Raw genomic sequence first — 26,678 nt, 5'->3', positions numbered from 1 at the left:
AGCCAAAGGGCGAAATCACCCCCCTGACACAGCATCCTAACCCGGTGAGCCACACATCGCCCTACTTGCAGCATTACCTAACCCACGAATAAGAAAAACAAACTTTATTTATTAATCATCCATTAAGACTAATTCGGGTCCGACGATAAGATTTCGTCACTCGACAAAAAAACATGGTGACCTGGGGGCAAATCGCGAAATACGAGACAATCGCGCCCCATATTGGTCAATTTTTCAGTATCGGACGAAGCCGTGAATACTGACGGGTGGCAGCTATAAAGGACAGAGGTAAGCCATATGCGCAGTTTGCCTATTGAGATTAAACCTACATTAAGGTTGCGTCCTATGCCTAAGATCATCTGCACCTATAGCCATCAGCTCATTTCTGCCAAGTAAAAACAGATTAGCGCTTACAGCTGGACTGGAAACAACATTTTTAAGAAGCACTCAATGGCACATTTGCTTTGAGCCGCACTCATAAGAAATGAAATTCTCCTAACATTACCAGCATGGGAGGCTTTCTGGCAAAGATGTGGAGAAGGGCTTAAATATGTCATGCAGCACTATTTCAAAATGTATTCCTTAATAAGTGAATTAGAGCATGTGCTTGATTCCAGTACTACTTAGTGAACACCAGTAACGGCTGGGGAAAATGACTTTCCCTCTCACAAACACCAGCTGCTAGTGAAGACTAATATGTTTTTCATCTTCAAAATTAAAACTTGATATTATAAAAATGACCCTTCAGATCTCACCCTACAAAATATATCAATAGTATTGAACTGTAGGTCGGTTAATATAATTAAGCCTATACTGTATGAAATAACGGGAGTAGAAATTCATGATTTGATGCAAGAGCTTTCAGTTTCTGACAACAATATAACTAGCTAGTAACCAAAACGTAATTTATCTGTATAAATGAATATAAATGGTTGCAGAAATGACAAGACACTTTTTGGAATATCACACAGACAATGACAATCACTTAAATTATATACTGCATAATGAAAACTTGGTATACACTTTGCTGATTAATATTAGATGTTAAACATGATTAAAAAGAGATACATGCACAAAAATCCCTATTGACCGTCGACCTGAATTTTCCTAATGAAAAAGGAAAAAAGAACAAACCATTAGAAATCTTAAAGGGAAGCCGAAAATAAATCACCCAGCAAGCAACTGCAGAAGGATGCAGAGAAACAGCATGTAGTACAGTAGGCAAGCTGCTTTACATCTTGTTCTTGAGTTATAAATGTATTTCACCAAAATATTTTGACTTTATACTAAAAAAAATGCAGATATCCGATCAAGAAGAAACTGCATACTGCAACTCAGACTCAACTGAAGTCAAGAGCTGGGCTGATGCAAGAATAACGCAATCATGCCTATTCACATCTGGTCATAGAAATCCTGTCATAATCCAATCATTTGTTCCCAAGGAGTGGAATATGAGCTGAAAATCCAATTTAAATTTCTTATTTGAGTCAGTATGTAACTCCTGTGGGCTTCTATGGCTCCAAACACTTGGAGGTTCAGTTCAGACGTAGTGTGGATTTGCAGCTGGGCGCGCGAAGCTGAAGTCGCTCCCTATTCACGATGTGAAATGGCAAGGGACCCTACAAGAGGATGGATAAAGCAGGGTTTGAGTATGTGGCACAGGGTTAAATTGTAAGGGCTCAGAGGGGTCAGGAAGGCATTATGGTGAAGCTCCTGGATCTGTGGGTCAACCGATGCACGTTCATATTCAAAGAGAAGATGCAAGCGGAAGTTCAAGAGCATAAGCGATTCTACATAACCTCAGTTACTCAAAGATGCATTTCCAGGAGTATAAACAGGCATAGCACGAATGGGAAGGAAGGAATCTGCCAAACAACTGAATAATTACAAATAACTTAATAAATAAAGTAAATGACTTAATAGACAATATAATGTTGGTTCTGACCAGACGGGAGGATCACACGTCGGAGTAGCTTAGATGACTGGGGCAGTGTATTGGGTCTTAAAGCCAAAGATTATGCTAAAGCCTCCCATGAGAGTCAGGCAAATGAAATCTGTGACATTTTGGGGATAAAGACCAGTAAAGCGAGAGTTGAGGTCTCAGTCTTCCATGATAGTGCAATAATTCCACTTCCTGTTAAGTCACTTGCAGATTGACTCACTGGAAAATTTTCTTACAAAAATCTCATAAATGTATTATAACAAGCAGGAAATTACGTGGGTAGTTTAACATGGCTGATTATTCGCTAGTAAAGATACTCCCATGTAATGAGAAATGACATTACATAACATGTAAATATTTTAAGATGATTGTCTTTTCTGTCCTGCAAAAAGATCATCTCCAGTCTTTCAAATATGGCTGTTTTTTTAGGTCAGTCCATACAACATTTTGTGGATATCTTACATTCACCCCTTCCCGTGCTCAAATATCGCTTCAAGAATTCCAGTAGCAGGGTAATACATTTTGTATCATATGCCTATGATGACTGTTACTTGATCGTCATGACTTCCTCCAATTGAAACGGTAGCTACTTCCCCTGGTGGAACCTTTAACCTTGATCTTCCTTCTGAGGAAATGACAGTGGAAGTCAAAGGAATGTTGGAGCAGCTGGTGCGTGGAGTGGAGGAGTCCGACTCCTGAAAGCTGAAGCATGGTGTGTGACATACAGGAAGTTTGAGCTCGGAGCTGGCATCCTTTCACACAACATGGACGCTCTGGCCATTTCAGTGGCTCCCTTCTCAAAACGTTAGCTATAAAAATTATTTCCCTGTAGTATCTCGGCCTGTTACCTAACTGATGAACAATTTTGAGTTTTTGTAAGCAATCGGCTGTTGGAATGTAAATCCACTTGCCGACTAACTATTGTGAGCAACACCCTAAGTTTATGACTAGTGAGATTCAAAAAAGGACATGAGTCGCAAATTGGGTTGGGTCTGACAGGAAGTAACTGATGTAACAGAAATAACTGCAATCTGTTGATTATAACTAACCGAAACAGATACCACACAACTTCTATTCCCAAAGTACCTGTATGAAGTATGAAACTTTTAATGCAAGCACATGCTATTCAGATTACTGCTACAGTACATATATTGTTATGAGTCATGGAGGACCATGGGATAAATGACAATATATAAATAAATAAATTGGTGAATAATGCTTCATACCAAGTTTGGTAAGAATTTGCCCACACCAATGACCTGGGGATTTCCTTAGACATACATCTCATGTTCATCACATTCATGCTTAAACAATTTATTTAAATATCTTAACTAAATACGTACAATAAAAAGAGGTGAAAATTATTTGCCCAACAAAAATTGTATTTTATAAATAGCATTAACCGAAATTACTCAAATTATTTTAAGGTTATTATAATAGCCGAACTGTTTGACCTCATTAGCATTATAAAAGTTCTTCTGCTTCTGGTTTCTTCTTTGATTACCCATAATGCAGTAAGTGTGCCAGTTGTTACTGGGTGAAGGTGTGGAGGATGAAAACAGCACAATGATGTAACTCTCTGGCAACGTTAACTCTCCCAAGTCCTGAAACCTGAAGGGAATATGTTGTGAATGAATGGTTTCTACATGTGAGCATAAGCAAAGCAACTTGAAAGCATTGCCTGCATCTATTTGATCAAAAAACTAAGTTGCTTTTTTCATTTTTCAGATTATTGCTTCAGGTTTCATAACTTCAGAAATAAATGTCAAAACAATTCTTTGTGGTATTCATTAGCATTATTGCTAATATGGATAGTAGGGTTTAACTTCACAAAACACGCACAACAAGTATATATATTACCTGTTTTCTATAATGGATTTATTATTTACATTATATTGGATTTATTTACATAGTACAGTATTCTGTAACTATTCAGAGTTGCCATATAAAAGACCTGGAAACCAGCTACGTCTTATTATTCAGCCAGTTAGCTTTAACGCAAATGCCAGTCACATGGCTTCTCTCCCACACCGCCTCAACAGTCTCCTAGAAACTCCATATCTTGCCACATTGCCTGCTGTGTAGCTATTTCAGAACTTTGGTGATGGGCCCCACATTTTATTTCTGATGTTCTATTGCCATCAGTGAAAATAGATATACAGAACATTGAAATTTATTAACATAGATATTTGGAGATTTACAATTCAGGAAAAACAGGGAAGAGTTACGTAAGACAACAGACAATGACCTACGACACAAGCACATAAAACTTAAATGTTACGCACCCCCATGAGGCACTTTAATGTTAATTGAAAAAATATGTGATAAGGAAGTACAAGAAAACTATGAAAATAAAGCATAATAAAGATATACAGTATCAATTCAGGATTCACTGAACTAATTACCGCTAAACACTAAACTTTAAAACTAAACTTTTAAAATATAGAAACTTCACTTGAAAAGTAAAAAAAAAAAAACTAATTACACTTCTTTTTCAGTCAGATTCTGTTTATCCTTGCATGCTACTCTGCTGCCAGTTATAGCAGCAAGAATTCAGGACAACGCCCATCACATCCCAACAATTTAGGGTAAACCGACGGCAAGTTCAAAAAAGTTCAAAAATATTTTAAACTGTCAAAAATAGTTTCATCATTCATCCCACCATCTACCACGTCAAAGGTCTTTCACCTTTTTTTTCTTCTGGCTTTTGAGTCACTGAGCGAAATCTGCCGGGTTTTTTTAAATTCAGCCCCTGTTAGCTACAGTCGCATCAATGTCCAACTAATAACTAAAGCCTCCATTTTCCCCAGAAACTTAAAGCCTATGTAAGAGATTTCTTCTTCAGATGGGAAAATGTTCAGATTTGCGTCCTGTTATCATGTCCCCATTTTTTCCCCTATGTGATGTCTGTGAGCGGTAGCCTGCTGCTGAGCTGGCCAATCTATTACTACCTGCTGTCAGAATGTCAAACATCCCAGAAATATTTAAAATTCAGCTGTCACTAGTGAGAGAGTAGTACTGAGAGAGCAGTAGTGAGTGAGTAGCTGAAGGATGAACTGAGTCGCTTTGTGTAGCTTTGTTAGTTAAACATCACCCACTGTCACTTTCATCCGATCCATCTATTTATTTTTATTTGTATTATTTTTGGAGGACATTGTGACGGCATGGTGGCTCACTGGGTTGTTCTGTTGTCTCGAACGCAGTGGCGGCACTGTGTGTGTGGAGATTGCATGCTTTCCCCGTGAAACACAGCTTCCCTCCCGTACTCCTCCCGCATTCCAGAGACATGTAGTTAAGTTATCTTGTGCCTCTAAAATGCCCATACTCTGTGATCATGCGCACCAGTGTGTTTGTACCCTGTGTTAGATTGGCATCCCATCCAGACTTACACCAACCTTGTGTGCTCTTGGGGTAGGCTCCGGGTCCCCCTGTGAGCCAGACCAAGTTAAGTCATTGCAAGATGGACGGATGGGCTACATGCCGCATTAAAATACTCGTGGAAGCAATATTTAGCGCAAATTCCTTTCACCATAAACCTTGCCTTTGCCATTCTCTCTGCGCAGCCTACAGAGCACCATGTGATCAGGAAATTTACATCAAAGATCTCTTAGCACTAGCTCCTTAGCATTGACGTGATTGGCTGTGAGGCTGCGTCTGTCCACGCAAATTCATAGTGGCAGAGTATTTCTTTGCCTACAGATACAGGCAGACCACCAGGAATTCTGCCAGTGTTCCATCTATGGCCGTAACTTCAGAAACTGAATGTCCGTAAAATAAGTGTCTCTTTCCATCACTTATTGCACAGAGAAAAAATTATCTTAAATCAGGGGTATGATGTCAGCCTGGGAATGAAAACTATGCTGCTGCAGAAGACATGACATGTATCTGTAAACCTGTAAAAACACACGTACCATTAATGTTAGTTAAACATCCATTAAAACATCTGTACCATTAATGTTAGTTAAACATCCATTAAAACATCTGTACCATTAATGTTAGTTAAACATCCATTAAAACTGTACCACTAATGTTAGTTCTCATATATGATGCAACATCCAGACTAACTATTTAGGCATAAAACCTCTTTATGTAGCTCCTGTTCAGGGGTTCCAGTGATGTGAAAAGGAGTAAAATCTCCCTCCATTGCACTCCGATGACCTGCTCTTGCAACATATTTTTGGATATTAATTACTAAATTTATGTCAAACAAAATCAAGATGCTTGAAAAATGCATTTTGTACTCATTTGCATTTTTATGCAAAGCAAAATTTAAATTAAAAGGCACAGAGAACACGATTTTTTATTTGAAAATGCAGTATTAATATGTAAGCAATTTCATACTCCTTATATGCCGGAGGAACGATAACTGTTTTATAATGAAGTTACAGTTTATTAGACAAATAATGAAAAATCACTTACAGTATAATGGATGGCTTAGTGGTGGAGAATTAATTTTTAAAGTGTGTACCACAATGTTCATGGAGCCTCTTGGTCACTGTGTCCATATCTCAGGATGATGCAGATCACTCATTGATTGGGTTACCCATTACTTATCATGTAGGCAGTTTGGGCGTGTTACGGGAGATGGCAGTTAGAGAAAACTGCTATCATGTGGGTTTTGTCTTCCAGAGAGAAGCAAACTTCCTTTAATTCATTTCGGTTCATGTGATTAGAAGGGCTTTCGTTGAGTCACGTGGTATCAGTCTCACCCTGCTTGTTCACCTGACCATCTTCACAGCCCAGAGAGGAAGACAGACCCCTGAAATAGAGGGAACTTAAAAATGAACTGACCAGCAATTCAGAACATCCTGGTTATGAAAATGAAAGTGAATGGGTCATTTGGTGAGAAGGGGAAGAACCTTAACTTAATGCCATATGCCTTGTAGCATATAGGAGCGTGGGAAACAGGGCTGAACTGGGCTTCAAAACTGGTCCTGGACATCGCAGTTCCCCACTGCACCATGGGAAATACTGCTGAGCTGTGAATTCCCCACCAAGGGCCAGTCCAACCTAAACACATCAACAGGGGTCAAGACTATAGCAAATTCTTAGAGACACAGCTGAAGAATTCACGTTCTTCATACTACACTGTCAGGATCATTGAAGTCAGAATATGTCAATTTTGGACAAACTGAGTTTGACTTACAACATCTTTAGCTCCTGACACAGTAAGACTATTTACCTCCTGTGCCTCTTTTTCTCCTGTTTCGTCGCAGCTGTCCTGTCAAGTAAACTCCCTCAGACTAAAAAGTCTAAAAAGAGACTGTCTCCCTCCATACCAGCGCTGCCCCTCCAGTGGGACACAATATCCGTCAAGCTCGAGGCCAGATTACCCACATTACAGTTGATGCTCCTGGGACATAGACTAAGGGGTTTAGAAAAACCCACTCATCTCATTTACCGGCTTAGACAAAATTTCTTCATCGAATACTCTGATGTTCCCTGAAAAATTTAATACCACTATGGGGGAAAATCTCATGGGATTAACTCTTGTTTATCATAATCTCTGTGCCGTAGGTATAAATAATGAATCGCTTCACTTTATTTCCTTTCCTATGTTGTCATCACGGGCGCAGAGCAGCGATTTAATGATCCTTGGACCGTTCTCCGTGCTTGTCACAATCAGCCGTCTCCGAAACGTCCTGTCACTCTCTCACCGCCACTCCAGCTGCTGATCTGTGTGGTTCTAACATCTTTTCCCTGCTACCGCTGCCCATGGCTCTGAATTGCTAACCAGCAATTAGTTTGGATTTATCAGACTTCCTCCACTCTCATCAGCACTTGCAGAGCCCACGACCGAGTGAGACAATAACAGGAAAACCACCCGGGAGGGAGAAGCCAGACTCACCCTGGGCAGCTTTACAAGTCTTGACTCTATTGGTCTGAGCTTAAACAGGTTCACAGCTGTACGTGCCGCCCTGCGTTCCTCACGCACACACCGGCGCACGGACCAACCTAAAACGGCACTGCTTCTTGGGTGGCTGAGGACTGGAACAAGGGAGGTGACCCAAAAAATATCACCTTCGGGTAAGAAATTATCATTCTCATGCTTAAGTGACTGACTTGTGGATTTATAATGTTGTACAATGATTGTTTTTTTTTAAAGCTTTATTTTCTTAGAAAGTTATCAAGTTAAAAATGCTATATGAGGAACAATAAGGATAATATGGTATTACAAGAATAATTGAACTGTATTTACTTGAAGTTTATTTGCATTTTCACGTAAGCTTTGGCTAAATAATAGCGTCGTTTGAGGTGAGTCCAGATCATGTCCTTGTTTTAGGCTGTAGTATGTTGTAAATGTCCATGGAGTTTGAAGAGAGGCACAGAGAGGCACCTCAAACCCCAGGCCATCTATCACACAGAATCAGGGGTTAAATAACTGTGACAGGTGACACAAAAGCACCCTGAGCTTGAACAGCAAGCGACAGTGTGCCGTAAAGTCTGCCCTGCTAGACCGTATCATCCTCAAACAAGAATGGACCCTGACCCCCAACCTCTCATGGAATATACAGTAAATGCAGGGAGCCTTTATAAATCATTTATCCATTTGGTTGGACAAATTATTTTCTCTCAGTTGTTTATTTCTGAACAGTTCTTATTTATCATGCAGTTTTTTTTGTTTATTTTTAAAGCCACAATTATCCAGAAATAATCCTCTATGACCTGAGATACTCTCCGCAACATGTAAAATTAAGCAATTGCCATCGACAGGATAAATTATGTGTTAAAATCTGGGTTATGACCTCATTTTAATCCGGAGAAATAGATCATTTAGTCTGACATTTTTATATATTTGATAAATTCCCATTTACTGCCAGGAACAATTTTGATGATGCAGTATCAACTTTTGGACTTTGTATTAAACGGCATCAAAGAGAAAAGGGGCTGTAAATGCCTCTCAAAGAGCCGATCACTCTAGTACAATGCAGTGCTTTTTTGACGTTCCTTAAGATGCTGAATATGACACAGAACTAGTAACTCCACTATTTATAGTACATAATATATGTACTTTACAATTAGGGTATCCTTATAAAGGGATTATTAATGGTTTATAAGCAGGTTATTAATTGTGTTGTACCACTTTTAAAATCATTACTAGACTATTATAAACAAGTTTTCTTCTTATTAATGAGTTATTACCATTTATAGGTGGCAAAGTGTAGCCTTATTGTAACGTGTTACCGGTATTTTTAATGATTTATTTATTTATATGTTTATTATTGTATATAATGAAAGAATAAAGTTTTAATTTATATCTACCCTACGTTAGATCAAATAGTAAATGCTACAGGTTGAGAAACAATATCTTTGATGTTGAAAGCCCTTAATCAAATAAACCGCAACATGATAATAGTCATAGGCACAGACCACCGAATCGCAAATTCTGTGTTATAATAAGGCATTGATATTACTGGAAATATGCACGAGATGTTTGGTCATTTCTTTCGAACCACGTCACAAATTACATTTTCATAGAGTTCTATTCTGCTTGGAACTGAGATAAAAGGCTTTCATTCATAAACCCAAGCAGCTTAGTTACAAAAATAATACTGGGATTTATTTGATCTGTTTAATCCAGACCATATTTGTGGAGCATGTTGCTTGCGTACGTGTTTAGCTAACTTTCGATCCTTAAAAGTGCATCTCTGCCAGCCGTGTCTATCGAGGCTCTGGGTGTGACACTACTGTCTCACAATCACGAAATATGGCCCCCCCTTTCCACGGGAGGCAGCCTCACATCTCTCTCCAGCTTTTTATTTAAAGGCATCAACTCCCAGTAGGAAAAGTGGGAAACTGCTGAAAAAGAAAAGAGTCGGTGGTATTTGCTTTGAGGACAGAAGCTGTACCGCATTGTATCTTCAACATTGTTCAGGTTTATAGGTCTGATTTGGGGAGAGTAATGAAGCCCCACATCAAGTGAATGCAGAGACACGCTTATTGAAAACTGCAGGTTTTTTACTTTGAAAACTTGTTTGTTGTCCTTAGTTGAGTAGATAAGATGCTATTTTTACAAGATGGATTCCTTCCTTCTTGTGGCAGAAGGCAGAATGGTGGGTAAGATTCAATGGTAGGAAGGGTGTGTTATAACAGAGAAATTAGCTTAATGGCAACCTTGCCGGGTATTTCCCTGTAGTATTGTGCTTCTACTTCCTTTAACTGATAAGGTGTCCCCTTTAAACATCATGCTATATGGGTGAAAATTAACAGAAAAAATAAGCGATTTAACTTTAATACTGACACTGTAGCCGAGTGTGCTGTAGTGGCTCAGGGGATTGCATTGTGGCCTCCAAACTTCATGGTTGGGGTATAATTGTATGTTTTTTATTGGAAAGTGGAATCCACAGAGACAAACATCGCTTGAGAAAGCAGGGTCAGACAGTCCCAGAAGCGAAGAGCTAAGGACCTTGCTGATGGGCCTAACGGCAGAATCACAATGCTGTGTGATGGACTGACATCCTTTTTCAAGTCGACCTTGTCCTGCGCCTTAATGATTATGTAAACCATCAACCAGACTGACCGAAATGAGCAGTTGGAAGATGCATGGATGGATGGATGGAGGGATGGATGGATGGATGGATGGATGGATGGATGGATGGATGGGTGGATGAATGGATGGGTGGATGGGTGGTTTGGCATAACAGGTTATATCATATACACTGCCTGGCCAAAAAAGAAAAAGTCCCAAACTTTAATATTTCGTTGGACCACCTTTAGCTTTGATTTTGGTCCACATTCGTCACCGCATTGTTTCCACGTGCTCGTGCAACATCTCAACAAATCTCTTCATCCAGATTTGCATTCATGTCTCACCGAGATCTTGTAGGTAAGTTGAACCACTCTGCAAAATGTTCTTCAGCACATCTCAAAGACTTTCAATGGGGTTAAGGTGAAGACTTTGTGGTGGCCAATTCATTTGTGAAAATGATTCCTCAGGCTCCCTAAGCCACACTTTGACAATTCAAGCCCGATGAATCTTGGCATCGTCATCCTGGAATATGCCCATTCCATTACGAAACAAATAAATCAATTGATTGGATAACCGGGCTATTCAGTAGAATCAGGCACTCAACTGAATTCACTTTATTGCTGCACAACGTTGATCTGCAATAATGATCCAATCATTGGCTCTTACTGATTTAATGTACTGATTTAGTACTTACTGATTTAAATTCAAACAGTGATTTTTTTTTTTGGCCAAGCAGTGTATAATATGATGATTACTATAATTCTATACAACTACAGTATTTTCTCAGTTTTTCTTTCTTTGTTATTACCAGAATTAGAGGAATTACAATTTTTATTTACAAATAATAATGCCTGAAATATGTTGCAATCTTTAAACCAAACACAACCTAGGAAATCTTTATTCATTATAATCCTTATAATCCATCTAACTTTAGAATCTTCTTCATAATTCTATGGGAAAACAGCTAGAGGAAAACCGTAATCAATGTAGTATTATAACAGCTTGGAACTTGGAACAGTGTAATTAAAAGTATTGCTGTCTTACAGCATACTGTACTTGTAGCCATTATTTCTCACTAGAAATTTGTAAATGATAAATATGTACATGTAAGTATTCAATAATTTATGCTTAAGTATTTGTTTAAGGGTTTGTAATACGCAGATTAATTTAGAAAATGTTACTAAATAATGAACTTGTTCTAGAAAATATACAACACATAACATATAGTATTATTTTCCACAGAAAGCCATATGTTAAAATTATTTATAAATAAACCTTATTCTTGCAGACAATGAGAAATCCAACAATAATAAAGTAAAATGGTCAATCAGACGTCAATCACAATGAATAAAGGTTGCACCACATAATACCTATTTACCTTATGATTCTGTCTGGAAATTAAAGTTGTTTGCAATATATCAGAAATGCCTGCAATAAAACTGCAGTTAAATATGGAGCTTTTCAGCTCACAGAGTGAAAGCCAATTATTACTAACAATACTGAACAGAGTGATGAGTAGGCTGGCCTGTTGGGGGCAGTAGTGCTCAATTTTGGGACAATTACTTGAATTATTTTCCATGATCAGGCCATTGGTCAGTGGAGGCCGTATTTTAAGGCTTTGTCCTGATCCAAAGTGGGCCAGCTGCCAGCATTAACAGTATGTTAAAACATAAGGCCTGTTCCACCCTCACCCATAAAACAACAGACTAGTAAAAATATAATACTGCTGTTTTGTTAGCTCTGAAAGTGGCATTAAACGCTTTTAAATGAGAACCTTAGGAATGAAGGCTTCTAAAACTGGGAAGTGTGCACTGTACACAGAGTGCTATCCCACAGTGATTCTCCAATCCTGTAATCGGGAAAACTGAAGAAGATGTCCTAGGTCTAGGCCCGGGGGTGGGGGGGGGAGTCCCAGGATGGGGTCCAGGTACGAGGAAATGCGTAGGCCTGATGCCCAGGGATGGAACTTATGAATTTTTGTTCCTAGACAACTGAACTAGTTCAGTGAAACACGTAGTCCAGCATGCTATTTTTTTTTATTAGCTAACAAGCTAGTGCTGACTTATTTGTCTAAATGAATCACCTCAGCTGAGTGAGTGAGCTGAGTTCGAGTCCTGGATATATCTCAGACTGCGCTGAAACATATAGCCCTGATTTCCCAGTGTTGTAATATTTTAAGGTCTGACCGACCGCAGAGAGAGTGTTTATTTTAGACCCCACCCACAATGACACTTCTGCCATGTGGGAATTCCTGATGGTTCCATGTCCGCTTCACCCCGCAGAATCTTTCACACCACATGGGACCATCTGCCCGGGGCCTGATAATGCTGCCAATGACATGTCTGCTGCTCTTCGGACTGACACTCAGCCTGGCCTCTCCTGGCGCCAAGAGTGAGACCTCCTCCCTGTCACTGCAGAGACATAAGCGACACTGGGTGTGGAATTCTTTCTATGTGCAGGAGGAAAGAGACCCCCCTTATCATTTTATGAAGGTACTGTAAACACCACAATCAGCTGGATATATTTATACATTATGATTGTTTAAGGTGTGAACAACAAACACAGTATATTTCAAATGCTATGTTTGACACTCATCCTTCAATAACCACCAATAAACCATTTAACCATTTTATACTACCCACATAACATTTACGACCAATATAATATGTAGGTACAAGTAAAATCATATGCAAGGCAATAAATGCTCTTCAACTATAATATCATTTTTATGGGCAATAATCCTTTCTTTTGCCACTATAAAAATTAGACTTTTTTTTTGCAGCTACATTCAAATAAATCTAATATCTACACAATATATAAAATTGATGGAGATGGTGCGGGCAAAATCTTCACGGTTGATCCATCTGGAGATGTATACGCCCAGGAGAAGCTTGATCGTGAGAAAAAAAGCTCATATAGACTCAAAGCCAGACTTATTGATACTAGAACCAATCAGCAAGTGGATAATGAAGAAGAATTTGACATCAATGTCTCCGACTTAAATGATAACAACCCAGTGTTTCTACAAGACTTCAAAGGATCGGTTGTGGAGAGATCCCCAAAAGGTAAAGGAGACTTTGAAAGCTCATCTCACACCATTGGTGGTCTGTACAATTCAATTAATTACATACTGAAATTTAGAGATGAGGAAACCAGACCCTTCTTCTGTACAGGAACCCTGGTGATGACAGTGACTGCCACTGATTACGATGACCCAACAACTCCAAATGGGAACCTTGAATATAAGTTATTAAATGGGACGGATTTATTCACCATTGACGAAGGAGGTGAGACATGAACCAGATTTGCATCTTCTTATGTACTGCTAATATGAACAGTTAATTTAACATGATTATTTTAATAATGATGTAAGAGGTAAAAACCACATTCCTTGTGGTGCACATATGATTTTACCACTGGGAATACTGTGTTTTGCTCAGAGTCAGTATAGATTTAGCCAAAATGAAAACTACATAAATAGATATTTAATAAAATGAAATATATATATTACATAATATGCAATATATATAATAGTAAAGTGTAAAGTTTTGTCTGTAGTTTTCAAGAGATTTTATTCAGATTACCGTTAAATGTGATTCATACTTTCCATAGAGTGTCACTCAAGTTAATAGGCTAATCCCTCAGGAAAGTGATTAAAGTGTTTTTATCCACTTTAGGTAACATTAGAACCAGAATCGACTACCTAGACCGTGAAAAACAGAGCATGTACAAGATTTCTGTCCAAGCCAAAGACATGCCCGGCATGAACTCTGGAAACATTAACAGCACCACAGTGACAATCAACGTGCTCGACATCAATGACAATATGGCAGTCTTCAAGAAATGTAAGACTTCTTCCAGAAAAAACCCAAGAATTTGTGTTATCTTAACTAAGAAATTATTTGCATTCTGGTATCATTTAAAGTGTATTTGGAAGTTGAAATTTATTCTGGAATTATCTCTCAAACCAACAGCGATATATTCGTTTAACGTTAAAGAAGATGCAAAGCAAAATTCCAAAATTGGAATCATGGAACTAGAAGACAGAGATGAAGAGCAGAATAAAGACCCAAGCTTCACCGTTCTTGAATTCCCTCAGGTGTTTATGGTAGTTAAAAACCCCATGAAAGACGGACTCCTCACTTTGATGCAGGTCTGTGTGCTTATGAAATATCATATCAGTCCTGAAGAACATCAGTATCATTGATGAAGTAATTCAAAGCTCCCTGTTTAATGTCCGCATTTCCACAGGAACTTGATTATGAAAAAAAAGATACATACAACTTCGTAATAGAAGTAAAAGAAAGTGGCATCAGAGAACCAGCTGACAACCGACATGAGAATCTCATTAAGAGGGCTGAGGTGATGATCAATGTGATCGACATTGATGAGCCGCCGCTGTTCACCGAGCCAATCTACAACTTCAGCATCAAGGAACACAGTCCCATCAAAACCCTGGTCGGAAAGGTTTCAGCCAAAGACCCTGATAGAGCCAACTTCGCCATACAGTATGTTTTCTATGCGGGTTTTAATTCATGCAATATTCTCACCATCATTATTTCTATTTGTGGACCTACTACTGTTTTTCTTGAGATGCATATTTCCAAGTTTTTTATAGCACTGATTTGGTTGTAACGCTTGTGATTTCAAAGTTTGGCAGCTAAAGTTAGTTTCATATACTGAGCACTCAAATGCACATGCAACTAGCTTAGCAGTGAGATTTTTTTTTACTAGTTACCTCTGCCTTTTCTAGGCACCAGGCCAAAATTAAAAATTCTTCGGGGTTTTTATAAATGAATTGTGTTATTATGTGTACCGAGACTATTGCCTACTTTTTTGTGAGTTCATGGCGTCTCTTTCACCAGCAATAATTGACAGTTTCCTAACAGGAAAACAAGGGAAAATACCAGGAAGTTATATAACATGTAATGCAGGAGACATCAATATACATATGACATACATACATTCTATTTTGTTTATTAAAATGTGTAACTTTCTCATTGGTCAAAGACATACAGAAGTGCATTGCAAATTGGGACACACCTTTAAAAGTTAACTGATTTAACGCATCAGCAGAATGTTTTCAATATGCACTAAGACAAACTAAATTTGAAAAATCAGTTGTTATATCACGGCCCATTTTCTTGCAGATATCACATAGATGACCAAAACTGTCCTATTGCCATCGATCCTACCACCGGTGTAATGACGGTTGCAAAAGATCTGGACAGAGAGCTTGTTGATCAACTCGAGTTCACTGTTACTGCTGTGGAGGCAAATCCAAAAGGTGGTACCCCAAATATTTCCCCTGTCCGGCTGTGTCTGGGCTTCTGACACATGTCAGCTATGGTATATCAGAACAAGGATATGACTAACTTTTCTGTGTGCAGAGATAAACTTTATTGGCAACACTATACAAGATATTATGGCAAACAATGAACATTTGAAATAAGCAAAGGGTAACACTGGCATTGCCTTATTTTTAATTATTAAATTATTATTAATTGCTACGCTAATAGTCAGGAACTCCACAAAGTAATTTTTCTCGATATATATATACTTTAAAACACATCCCGTTACCAATGCAGCGGAAAACATAATAACACACATCTTGTTGCTTTTCAACAGGACTTAAATCCCAGGCACTGGTAAAGGTTTTTGTGCTGGATATCAATGATAATAACCCACAGCTAACTGCGGAAGGAATGATTTTTGCATGTGAGGCTGACCCACCCGGAACAGTAAGTTTTTATTAACAATATCTGTGATACTTAAGGAAATCCAAGAGCCTGGCAGCAGTGATCGATCGGTAATGATTTTCTGTTTCCCTCTCTCGCAGATAATAGGAAGAGTGAAAGCAACAGACAGAGATGAACATAAGGAAGTATTCACTATCCGGTTAGCAAAACCAAGTTACAACTTCACACTCACCGATAACAAGGGTATGTTGATAGTCTCACCATGTAAAGATATGGTAACCCTATTACTTTTTGATACGTGACCTTTGCTAAAATGACATTAATATGTCATGCGAACAAGTGTTTGTTTTCCATATTGAATAAGGACATTATTCATGGAAGAGGGTATGTACAGGCATGAAAGACATGAAATACTTTAATTTGTTGGTTTTAAGTTTTGGGCATATTCCTTAACTATATGATGAATTCCAACCAAAATCTGCACCAGGGGTAGGCCGTCTTATCCAGAAAGGACCGTTTTGTTTGCCGGTTTTCACTGCAGCTCCCTAATTATATTACTAATTAGAGGACTGATTGGCTGAAGAGTCCTCACACCTGGGTTTGAACAGCTAACCTAATGGTTATCCCAAAAACTTACATACACACTGGCCCTTCGTGGGTTGTCTACTCCGGATCAAAACTATAAACTATAGTCCAACCAAAATGAACCATAGGGTCTTACGATATAACAGTGCTGACCCATTCATATGCATGTTTTTGCTGCAACAGTTGATTGGATTGTTATTTTACAAATTCCCATTAAGGACTTACCCAGCCATGGGATTTGAACCGACAACCTTCTGCTCACAGTGTCCCTAAACTACCGATGATGAAACAGTCGTTCACTCAATCTGCACTCTGCTTCCCTGCCACCCAGACAACACTGCCAACATTACTGTGCGTCATGGAGACTTCAACCAGGATGACCCGCTGTACCATCTGGTGGTGGAGGTGGTGGACAGCGGCTACCCGACCCGTAGCAGCACCACCACCATCGATATCCCTGTGTGTAGCTGTGACTCCAACAGGAAGAATTACTACTGCAAAGCGGCTCCGACCGCAAGTAACGCCAGCTTCCACGCACTTATCGCCATCATCCTGTGCATCCTCACTATTCTCGGTAAGCTTTTCTCTCGTTCCTTCTCATTTTTTTCTTTCTTGACTTATTTTTTCCCAATCTTCAACTCCGTCTGCGTGTCTGTGCTTAAATCTTCCTCCCATAAAATCCCAACCAGCTAGGATGGGATGTGCTTTTATACCCATGAACAATCCCACTATTCTGAACTGCATAAAGAAAATATCACACTGTGTAAATGGATAGAACCTGACGTGTCACCTACAGAAGGAAATGTTAATTGGCAGCAAGAGACCAATTTTTATATCCAATTTTACGATGTTTTATCTTTAAATTGCCCCTAATGTGTGAGTTTGCGTCACTTATGGCCTGTGCTTTTTGGGATGGGTTCCAAGCCCAACACAACACTGTACAGAAAAACAGCTACGCAAAATGGATGGATGGAATACTGATACGAATATAATGTATGACCAACTGACCAACAGAGATTTTCTTTTGTTTTCTATTTGTTTTTTTAAGAGTTAATGTAATGCCCCCCCCCCCCACCCACCCAATTTTATGTAGAATGTTCTGGTAACTGCCAGGGTACCCGTGCCCCTTCGAAGCCCCCCATTACTTTTGTGCAATATTTCATTATATTAATAGTTCCTTGATTTCTATATGTTCTTTTTTAAATATAGTAATTTCACACACATTCCACATTTTAATCTTTATTATATTTGGAAAAAAATCATTTTTACCCCAAATCAAATTAAGAACCAGATAAGATTATAGAAAGTATCCATCCATCCATCCATCCATCCATCCATTTTCCAAACCGCTTATCCTACTCGGTCGCGGGGGGTCTAGCAACTTCAATTAGCATGTTTTTGGACTGTGGGGGGAAACCGGAGCATGCAAACTCCACACACTCGTAACCGAGGCGAGACTCGAACCCGGGTCCCAGAGGCGTAGGGCAACAGTGCTAACCACTGCACCACCATGCCGCCCCTTTGAAAGAATATAAATATATAAATTATATTTATATACATTTATATATAAATGTAACATTTTTTATTTTTTGATATCCAGAAACAAATCATTTATTTCATCCAGACTGACTGATCTTCCAGCTTGAAATGCATATGAGAATTGAGGAAAGTAAAGCTGGAATGAAAGGTTTCTCCCTTTTTACCACAGTGATTGTGATCCTCTTCATCCTGAGAAAACGTTGGCAGAAAAAAGCCGCGGTGATCCTGGGCAAGAACGGAGAGATTCACGAGCAGCTGGTGTCATACGACGAGGAAGGTGGCGGCGAGATGGACACCAACGGCTACGACGTCTCCATCTTGAATTCGGCGCGGAACGACGGCGCCGTGCTGCCTCCGCCTCCTGGCGTTTACGCCGCCGTCAATAAACCGCCGGCGGTCAGGAGAGACATGGCCACGATGATCGAGGTAAAGAAGGACGAGGCAGACCACGAGCGGGATGGCGGCCCCTACGACACCCTCCATATTTACGGATACGAGGGGCCCGAGTCGCTGGTCGGCAGCTTCAGCTCTCTGGAGAGCCGCTCTGACGACGCCAGCCTGGACTACGACATCCTCAATGACTGGGGTCCGCGCTTCAAGACACTGGCCGAGCTGTACGGAATAGAACCTTCTGAAAATCAATACACGTACTGACTACAGCAGTAACTGTGAGGCTTTTTCTTTTCTTTTTTTTTTAAGAAAAAGTCATTTCTAATCAGTTTTCAGTTAAAGAAACAAAGCTTCACCACACCTGCCAGGATAAAATGCAGAATGACACCAAAATCACTATGGATCTCCCTGTCAACAGTGTGCCAAGTTTAAATTATGTGCTTATCTCTGTCATTTACTCCCATATCTTAATTTTTTTAATTCAATTTTCAGTATTCTCTTTGATTTAATGATTTCTATAATTGTTCAATGGAGATCGTCCTGAATTCTCACTGTCAGTAAAATAAGCGAGATATTGGATCTATCAGTCATTAGTTGTAAAAAAAACCCTTTTGGTTTTTCATGAACTTATGGGGGAAAAAAGCAGAAAAATGTGAATCTTGTGTGGGTTTAACAGACTTTTAAACGTTTTTTATTTATACCAGTAAATGGTGGCAAAATTATACACACACAATCACATGTAATTAAAAAGGACGGCCGCATTTCCAGCAAACACAGAAATCTGCATGAAATCATGTTGCCTCCACCCTCATATTAAGTCATTCTCAGTGGCCATTTGCTTGTCTGGCGTTTGTCATGAGCAGGTTGACCACAGTTTTGTCCGGAAACGCATACAATAGCCATGGGAGCTTGGCAGGAAGCATTGAACGCAGTGGAGTTGAAAGATTTGTGGTCAATTCCAGCTTTCTTTGAAAAAGCTCATCAACAGTTTGGTTCTGAAGGACAAAAAAAATTGTCTCTGAGGACCATCAAACAAGATTTTAATAACTGTCACAGGAAGCATTGACGGGAAAAAAAAGGTCTGTCGAGGACAGAAATACAGTCTGAATAACTTTAACCTTTACTCCGAGTGTTGAGATCCAGCAAACCATCGTTTTATACACAAAGTGAATGGAATAAGGAATTTAGCAATAGTGGGGCACAGCATTTTGTTTATATATCGTCTACATTTTGGAGGAAAAAAAAAAACATTTTGTCTTTGATCTATATATTTTCTTTTATTCTTTCGGGTTTATTCTCTTGTTAGTTTTATTTTATTTTATATTGTAGTCTTTCACTACTTGGCGGTGTAAACCATAGATACAATTTGTGGAAGCTTTGCCATTCTGGTTGTATACAGCGAGGCCCCGGGTCCCATCCTCTCCAGCACGGAGCCTGATTCGAAAAACACAAACAAAACACTGGAATCAGCTTCCTGCATATATGTGTTAGGAAGCCTGCTTCCTGCCCCGTTATCTTTCGAGTCTGACACATTGTAGCTATTTTCCTGTTTTCTCCCTGGGAAAAAAATTAAAAAGCAGTGTGATAAAGTGTAACGCAAAAAACATTCAACCACCAGCCCCTTGTTGTTATAAATATAAATGTAACAAATATGCTTAATATAAATGTTTAAGCCCAACCAAGTTAAAATTGTTTTTCAAGGACGCAATAGAATGGGTTGTTTGGTTTAAAATCTTAATTAAAGCTGAATTTGCAGTGTTTCATTGATCAAATAAATATGTTATGTACTGACGTAATTCTGTGACTGATAGAAAGAATTTGGTGTGTTCCTGTTACCGTGATGCAAATGCAGTGTTAAGTTTCCAGTGCATATAAATAAACACATCACACTCAGGCCGATCTTTAAATGATGGATTTGGGCAATTCATGTACCTCACGTCTTAAATGAAAACTACTGATTACTGATACCCTCTGAAAGTATGCCACCGCTTACAACCACAGCAGCCCCAGTGAATTATGGGTGTCGCTCATCCAGGAAATGGTGCATACTGAGGATTATCAGCCGCCTCACTGCACGTAGACGCCGTGCCTGTGTGTCTGCTGTATGTACTGTAATTGCCCATCTTTTCAGAATACTTGACTGTACGTATGTGTTCTCATATATTTCCCCTGAGTCTCACCAAGAGAACTTTACCACCCGGTGTGTTGTGCGTGCTTATGTAAGGAAGTGTCCCTTTCTTGTGATCCTCATGAAGATTGTGTAACTTGGAAGAACAGCTTCCAAAATCACTGTGTTTCACTGCTTCGTAAGAGCGAGAAATGTGTGCCTTCTGTTAAAATGACACCATAAATATTTTTTGTAATGTTTGCATTGTGTAAAACTAGTTAATTTTGAACTGTAATTTTATATGAATACAGTATCGTTTCTAAATAAACTTTACGGCTAAGTGAAAACATGCCGGTTGAGTTTCTTATCACCTGAATGAAATAACAAATAGATTTCAGAAGACAGTGGACAGGATGTCAGTCTATCAAAGGACTCAGACATTCCATGCGTAATCTAGAAACGACAGTTTACTGAACTGTATGCCTTTGGACTGAGACAGGAGAACCAGAATGAAACCCACAAAACAGAGCGAGAACGCACAAGCTCCACACACAAAGAGAAAGGGCGAGATTCAAATCCACAACCCTGGAGGTATGAGGCCACAGTGCCACCTACTGCCGCAAAAACAACAAGAACGAAAACGACAACAAATGCAACAACAGTCATAGCCATTGTAATTATTTGCTGGTGAGAGTTTGGCAGCTCACCCAAAGAGAATAATGGTTCAGCAGGCAATGAGTGTGGATTGAGTGGCCGAAATTTTTCAACACATTACAAGCATCGGTGAGTTTCATGGGGCGTTGAGTTTTATGGCTAGCATCAACAATTGCAAAATGTAAATCTTATAAGAACATTTAAGTCTTATGTCTTGAAACTGTCAGTGGAGGAACTGCCAAGGAATGACAGAAACAGATGGCTGAGATAATGGCGAACACTTATCCACAGACACTGGAGGAAATTCTTTAATGACGCTGTGCTTCCTGCCAATGCCTCGGTAAACTCCAAACAGAACTTCCTGAAGCCTCTGAACAATCACCTTTTAAATACCACTGGGAAAGGGCATTCTTTATTTATCTGTAGGTGCTTCCAGTACAATGGATTACCTTGGCAATGAAAAATGTGAATACTGCAATACATAAACATTGCATATATAAACTTATATTTCACTCCCTATGGCTGAAGCACAGGAGGTGTAGTGCTTAACCCTGGCGACATGTGACCTGACATTGTCCAATCTGACCGAACATACTTACGGCATGTATCTATTTCTCTCATTATCAAACTTTAACTGTTAACTTTTCATCAATTATTTGTTCTTTTTAAGCAACGGACAGAGCATCGGTATAAACACATAATCAGTAAGAGAGGTAATTCTACCTATAGAAATTCTAAAATATCATTAAATAATATTGCAATACAAGAGATGAGAGCAATATCACCGTTATCGGAGCTCAGTAATACCTATAATTTACGTTTTATTTATAATCCTTAATACAACTGGAAACAAAACTGCATGTGTATTGGTTAATGCACTATGTGCAGTTCTGTTGTGTCACACGCCCTCTAGTGAAATGAAAAATCACACACATGTTTGTAGTCCGACAAGCAGAGCAGTTTCCAGATTCCAGTGTTCTGTGCTGAGAACCTGAGCTCCTACTTACTTTACCATTGTGTGTTGTTGGTAGTACATGAAATTAAAATGCTAAGCTAATACACAGCTCAGGTAGCTGGTCTGAAAATTAAATGCCATTACAGGCCTTTTAATCAAGATATATGGGTAACTAGGCAACATTACAGCAGACCTTTCATACTTTAATTACTAAATTACTTGGGAATATTAAAATCTTTAATACCCTAAAAAACTTCAAATTGATTCATAATGGAATAGTTGACTGTGCACTAGTATTGTATGGTTTCGTTTTTCTAGTCAATCCCATGAGTCTCAGCTTGAAGAACATGTGACTTGCAGTTGGCTGGGATGTGAATTTGGCTGGGATGTGAATTTGGCTGGGATGTGAATTTGGCATACTCCCATTTCTTGGTGCTTGTGTTTGCATGTGTAGCATATGTTGCCTTCAGACTGACTGGCATTTCTCCTTTCATGTTACACGCTCACTAGCAACAAATGACAGCAGATTGACTCAACTACACCTTTCTCAGTGACGGGTGTTGATGAAGAAGTCATCCCACCTGCAGGAGTCTTACCGCGAAGAGACCTTTCATTATCGCTGGATAATCATTCAGCACTTCTTGTTGGCCTCCTCAATCAACAAGCATAAGGAGTTAATGTCAAGTACCTGAAATGGCCCAAGTTTTGTGTCTTGGAACAGGGCTGGGAAAAGGGCAGAAACCAAAGTGAAATGGGTTTAGTGTTACTGTCCTCTGCCCTGCTGCCTCTTATTGACACTCAGGTGATGTAATGAAATGAGCCAACCAAAGAAAGCGTTTACTCCTATTTAACCGAGAATAAGTACTTCAGCTAATCCTGCTTGCGATGGCGGTTTATTTATTAGACTCACACCTTTTTATCGTGCTGGTCTGTTTGTTTGTTTGTTGGATTTATTTTGTTTTATTGTTACTTATTTGTCTATTGTTTTGATGTTGAGATACTGGAGAGGATGCACCTTTAAATTTTGTTGCTGTGGAAACAACAATGACAATAAAGCATCTGAATCTGAATCTAATAACAAGCACACGGACACACACGTCGCCATTCACAAAACCAGCATATGCAGCATGCAAGAGGATGTCGGGCTAGTTTCTATAAAAGGAAATCTTGGCGAGTGGACACAGAAGACAAGACATGAGGACATGGGCAACATGACTCCAGCTTGCTGCCCCCCACCCCTAGCCTCCCATTCCTGTTTTCTTTCCAGGGAAACTCGCATCTTCCGCTCCAACGCCACACGCAGAGGGCGCGAAGCACAGAGCCATCTGACAGGCCTGTCTCCCATCCTCGCTGGCTTACACACACAATCCCAACGCAAGCCAACGTCATCAGGTTACTTCAGGTGGAATGAAGGTGTGCCGGCTCCTGTTCACGGGCAGCGTCTTCATGCTCAGAGGAAATAACACCTCATCAGGTAGTTATCATACAATCAAAAGGGGCTAAACATTCCCTTCAGTATATATTTAGGTTTCCACTGGTTCTCGTGCAATGTTTTCGTACTTGTATGTGATACTGTAGTATTTTGAAATCTAGTTGAATTTATGAATCCAGTTGTACAGGTTTGCATATATCTCTTTAGATTGTGCCAGTCATTAAAAAAATAGTGCCGTGATTAGTACTCAAGTGACAGTGCTTGTGCAATAACGTATTTTTACAGGGATTTTTTAAGCTATTCCTTTTATTGTTCTCTACACCAAATTCATCTATTAGCTAAATGCATGCAAAAGGGCCAATGATCCCAGCTTGGTACTGGTTGCCAGTGAGTGGATGGTTTTGAGATTATACTCTGAGGCCATTACTTACCCTTGCGAAGATAGTTCTACCTTGAGCAGGACATGCAGTAGGCATGGCCTTACGACGCGGTGATGACCTTCTGCGGTCACACACCTCCACATGCTAACATCAGCTGCAGAGCAACACCCTGGCATGAGTAGCCTCTGGGCCAGATGGTCCAGGCTTTGATTCCCAGAAGTGGGGGGCACAAGGGGACCATGCAGCCTGTGCTGAGCTTCCCACAGTGAATAGAGCTGCACCTGGGGGTAAAATGTCCATACAACCATCAGCATCTCCATGACAGGAAATTTTAAAAAGTGTAGACACAATAATGGTGGGAAGTCAGCTCTGTATAGAACAACATACAGTGACCAGAAGTTAGAATGAAAGGTCCACAATGGATGTGGAGGTTGGACGTTTTCACACGGCTCGGATAAGCATGGTATGATTTATGTGCAACAGACAGAATTGCTTTCAGACGGCTACATTCAAATTACCAAAATGTTTTATTAAAAAAAAAAACTTTTCAATCATTCATCTTCTATATCACCTGCCCAATACTGGGCCAGAGAGGGTGGGGGGGGGCGTACGGCATCTGTCCCAGAAACAAGGGCCACAAGGCAAGGAATAAACCATGATGGGGTGCCATACCCTCGCAGGACACAACTCTTAAAAAAAATGTTACACCTATTTATGCTTATATTATATTGCTGTCCATCAAAGTTACCAGTAAGATTCTAGGACTATGAAAGCAGCATCACAGCCATCTTATTGTAGGAGTTATTGGAAAACATCTTCAGAACTTAGAGATGAAATCACAAAGTACATCTAGAACAACCTGTCAGAAAAGCAACAGAAGGTGACGCTTCTCTAGTACGAAAAAAAACAGGATACAAACCTTGACTTCATCTCTTACTTCTGTTGTGTTACATTAAACTTCGGCGTATTTTAATTATTGCTAAATATCACACCAGGATTCAAACTCTATAAAATATGTAACATCTGAACAATCATACTGTGTATTTCTATTGGACTGGATGTAAGTCCAATAGGTTAATAGGAATGTGTAGAGCTGAGGATTTATTTCAATTACTTTAACGCTGCTTTTCTTGGCGGGTTATAACGATCGAAGGAAATTATAAAGCAAATTATAATTAAGTTTAGTCTTTCTCATTTAGATTTTTTTATAATCCGACCCTTAGGATAAAATGTCAAATAATCGTAGAAAAATCACTGAATATGAAGATTAAATGCCATCTACACTACTGTAACGTACATTATAATTCTTTTAATAATAATTTGAATTGACGCGCGTAACATGAAATGCCACCGAAATATAGACCGCAATAACCATTTGATTCGAATACCGCGGTCTCACCAGCAGGAGTCGCAAAGACTTTCGTAAAAAGATTAAATTCAACTTCATTTTATAAGTGTACGAGAATTCAACATGGAGAATTATGCACATCTCATGTTTAAATTGTTTATACAAATGGAAAACAACACTGTGCGAATGTTCTTTATTTTATTTAAAAATATATATTGAGTGAAAATAACTGATAATGACTAAAAATCATATACTGTTAACATATAATGAAGAAAAACTAGTTCCTGATTTCTCTAGCGGTCAGTCATTATGCCCAATCGCCATTCTTCTCTGCACAGACACCTGTTCTGTATATGATGTTAATATTAATGTAGTTAACAGGGTAAGGGCCGGGAAATAGACGCAAATTCACGTTAACTTCGTTACCGAGCATAATCTTTCTGATGGAAAATCAAAGGGACTGACAGAAACAGGCGTTTAAACGTATGGAGCTGTTTTGTGGTGCCTTTTGAGAGGCATTGCTCTAGTTATGTCATTCTTTGACCGCTTGCCTGTCATGTGAGCTAAAACATCCAGATCTATAATATGCAGCACAAGGCTGCGTGGACAAGGATGCTCGCGGAAAAGCTGTCACCTAATGAAAAGGCAACGATCGTTATTATGCATGGCAATGTAAACATGCCGTCCTAACGCGGTCCCAGTGGGCTCGATCAGAGATGTTATTTTAGGAGGTTAGGTCTTCGAGGAGCTAAAGTGCTCCACCGGCAGACGATACAGGCTCCCGGGAGAGGATCGCGGCTTTGCGGAGCGGCTGCTCTGGAACAGCCCGATGCTGCAGATTGCGGCGCTTGTAGCCTGGCTTCCCCTTACGGCTACAAATAAACAATGAGTCCAGGAGACACAATTCATGGCACGGCACCTATAGAAACCCATTTCCTCGAACTAGTTGGTCGACCAGAGCTTGTCGTCGCAAACCGCAATCGTATGGGGATATTGTACATCGGCGCGGGTAGGTGACATTTCTTGTCATTTTGCGATCATGCGATTGTTTCGTATTAGGAGGCAAGTGATAGACTGCTGATGCGTGGATTTAAATTAAGCCACCTTTAGCTATACATGGTAGTACTAAAATAAGCATCCCTGTGCTTCCGAATTTAAATAAGATTTTAATGATTAA

At 39.5% G+C, this 26,678-nt stretch overlaps 2 protein-coding genes and 1 long non-coding RNA gene across 3 annotated transcripts in view; 2 read left to right on the top strand and 1 right to left on the bottom strand.

Annotated features, from left to right (window-relative positions):
- The first annotated feature begins 240 nt into the window (after window positions 1-240).
- cdh5 (cadherin 5) lies at window positions 241-21,079 on the top strand. The gene is made up of 13 exons (XM_049030742.1): window positions 241-288; window positions 7,721-7,969; window positions 12,695-12,904; window positions 13,195-13,477; window positions 13,586-13,699; window positions 14,090-14,257; window positions 14,387-14,565; window positions 14,664-14,920; window positions 15,563-15,699; window positions 16,041-16,153; window positions 16,252-16,354; window positions 17,028-17,270; window positions 18,405-21,079. The coding sequence occupies exons 3-13, from the start codon at window positions 12,710-12,712 to the stop codon at window positions 18,887-18,889; spliced, it is 2,277 nt and encodes a 758-aa protein (XP_048886699.1). The 5' UTR covers window positions 241-288; window positions 7,721-7,969; window positions 12,695-12,709; the 3' UTR covers window positions 18,890-21,079.
- On the bottom strand, window positions 3,795-7,641 carry LOC125751670 (uncharacterized). The gene is made up of 2 exons (XR_007400727.1): window positions 7,125-7,641; window positions 3,795-6,952 (listed from the first exon to the last, which is right to left on the bottom strand). It is a non-coding gene; the product is annotated as an uncharacterized LOC125751670 (long non-coding RNA).
- Window positions 21,080-25,848: 4,769 nt separating the features above from the next.
- The window catches only part of bean1 (brain expressed, associated with NEDD4, 1), a 36,791-nt gene continuing 35,961 nt past the window's right edge, over window positions 25,849-26,678 (top strand). The window contains exon 1 of the mRNA XM_049030765.1: window positions 25,849-26,510. Within this exon, the coding sequence (XP_048886722.1) occupies window positions 26,387-26,510 (124 nt within the window). The 5' untranslated portion in view covers window positions 25,849-26,386. The remainder of the gene's footprint in view (window positions 26,511-26,678) is intronic.

The sequence above is a fragment of the Brienomyrus brachyistius genome, chromosome 11 (genome assembly GCF_023856365.1).
Source record: "Brienomyrus brachyistius isolate T26 chromosome 11, BBRACH_0.4, whole genome shotgun sequence".
In the NCBI taxonomy this organism is placed as follows: Eukaryota; Metazoa; Chordata; class Actinopteri; order Osteoglossiformes; family Mormyridae; genus Brienomyrus; species Brienomyrus brachyistius.
The sequence above is the reverse complement of the archived record's forward strand: the minus strand, read 5'-3'. Positions and strand labels throughout refer to the sequence as shown.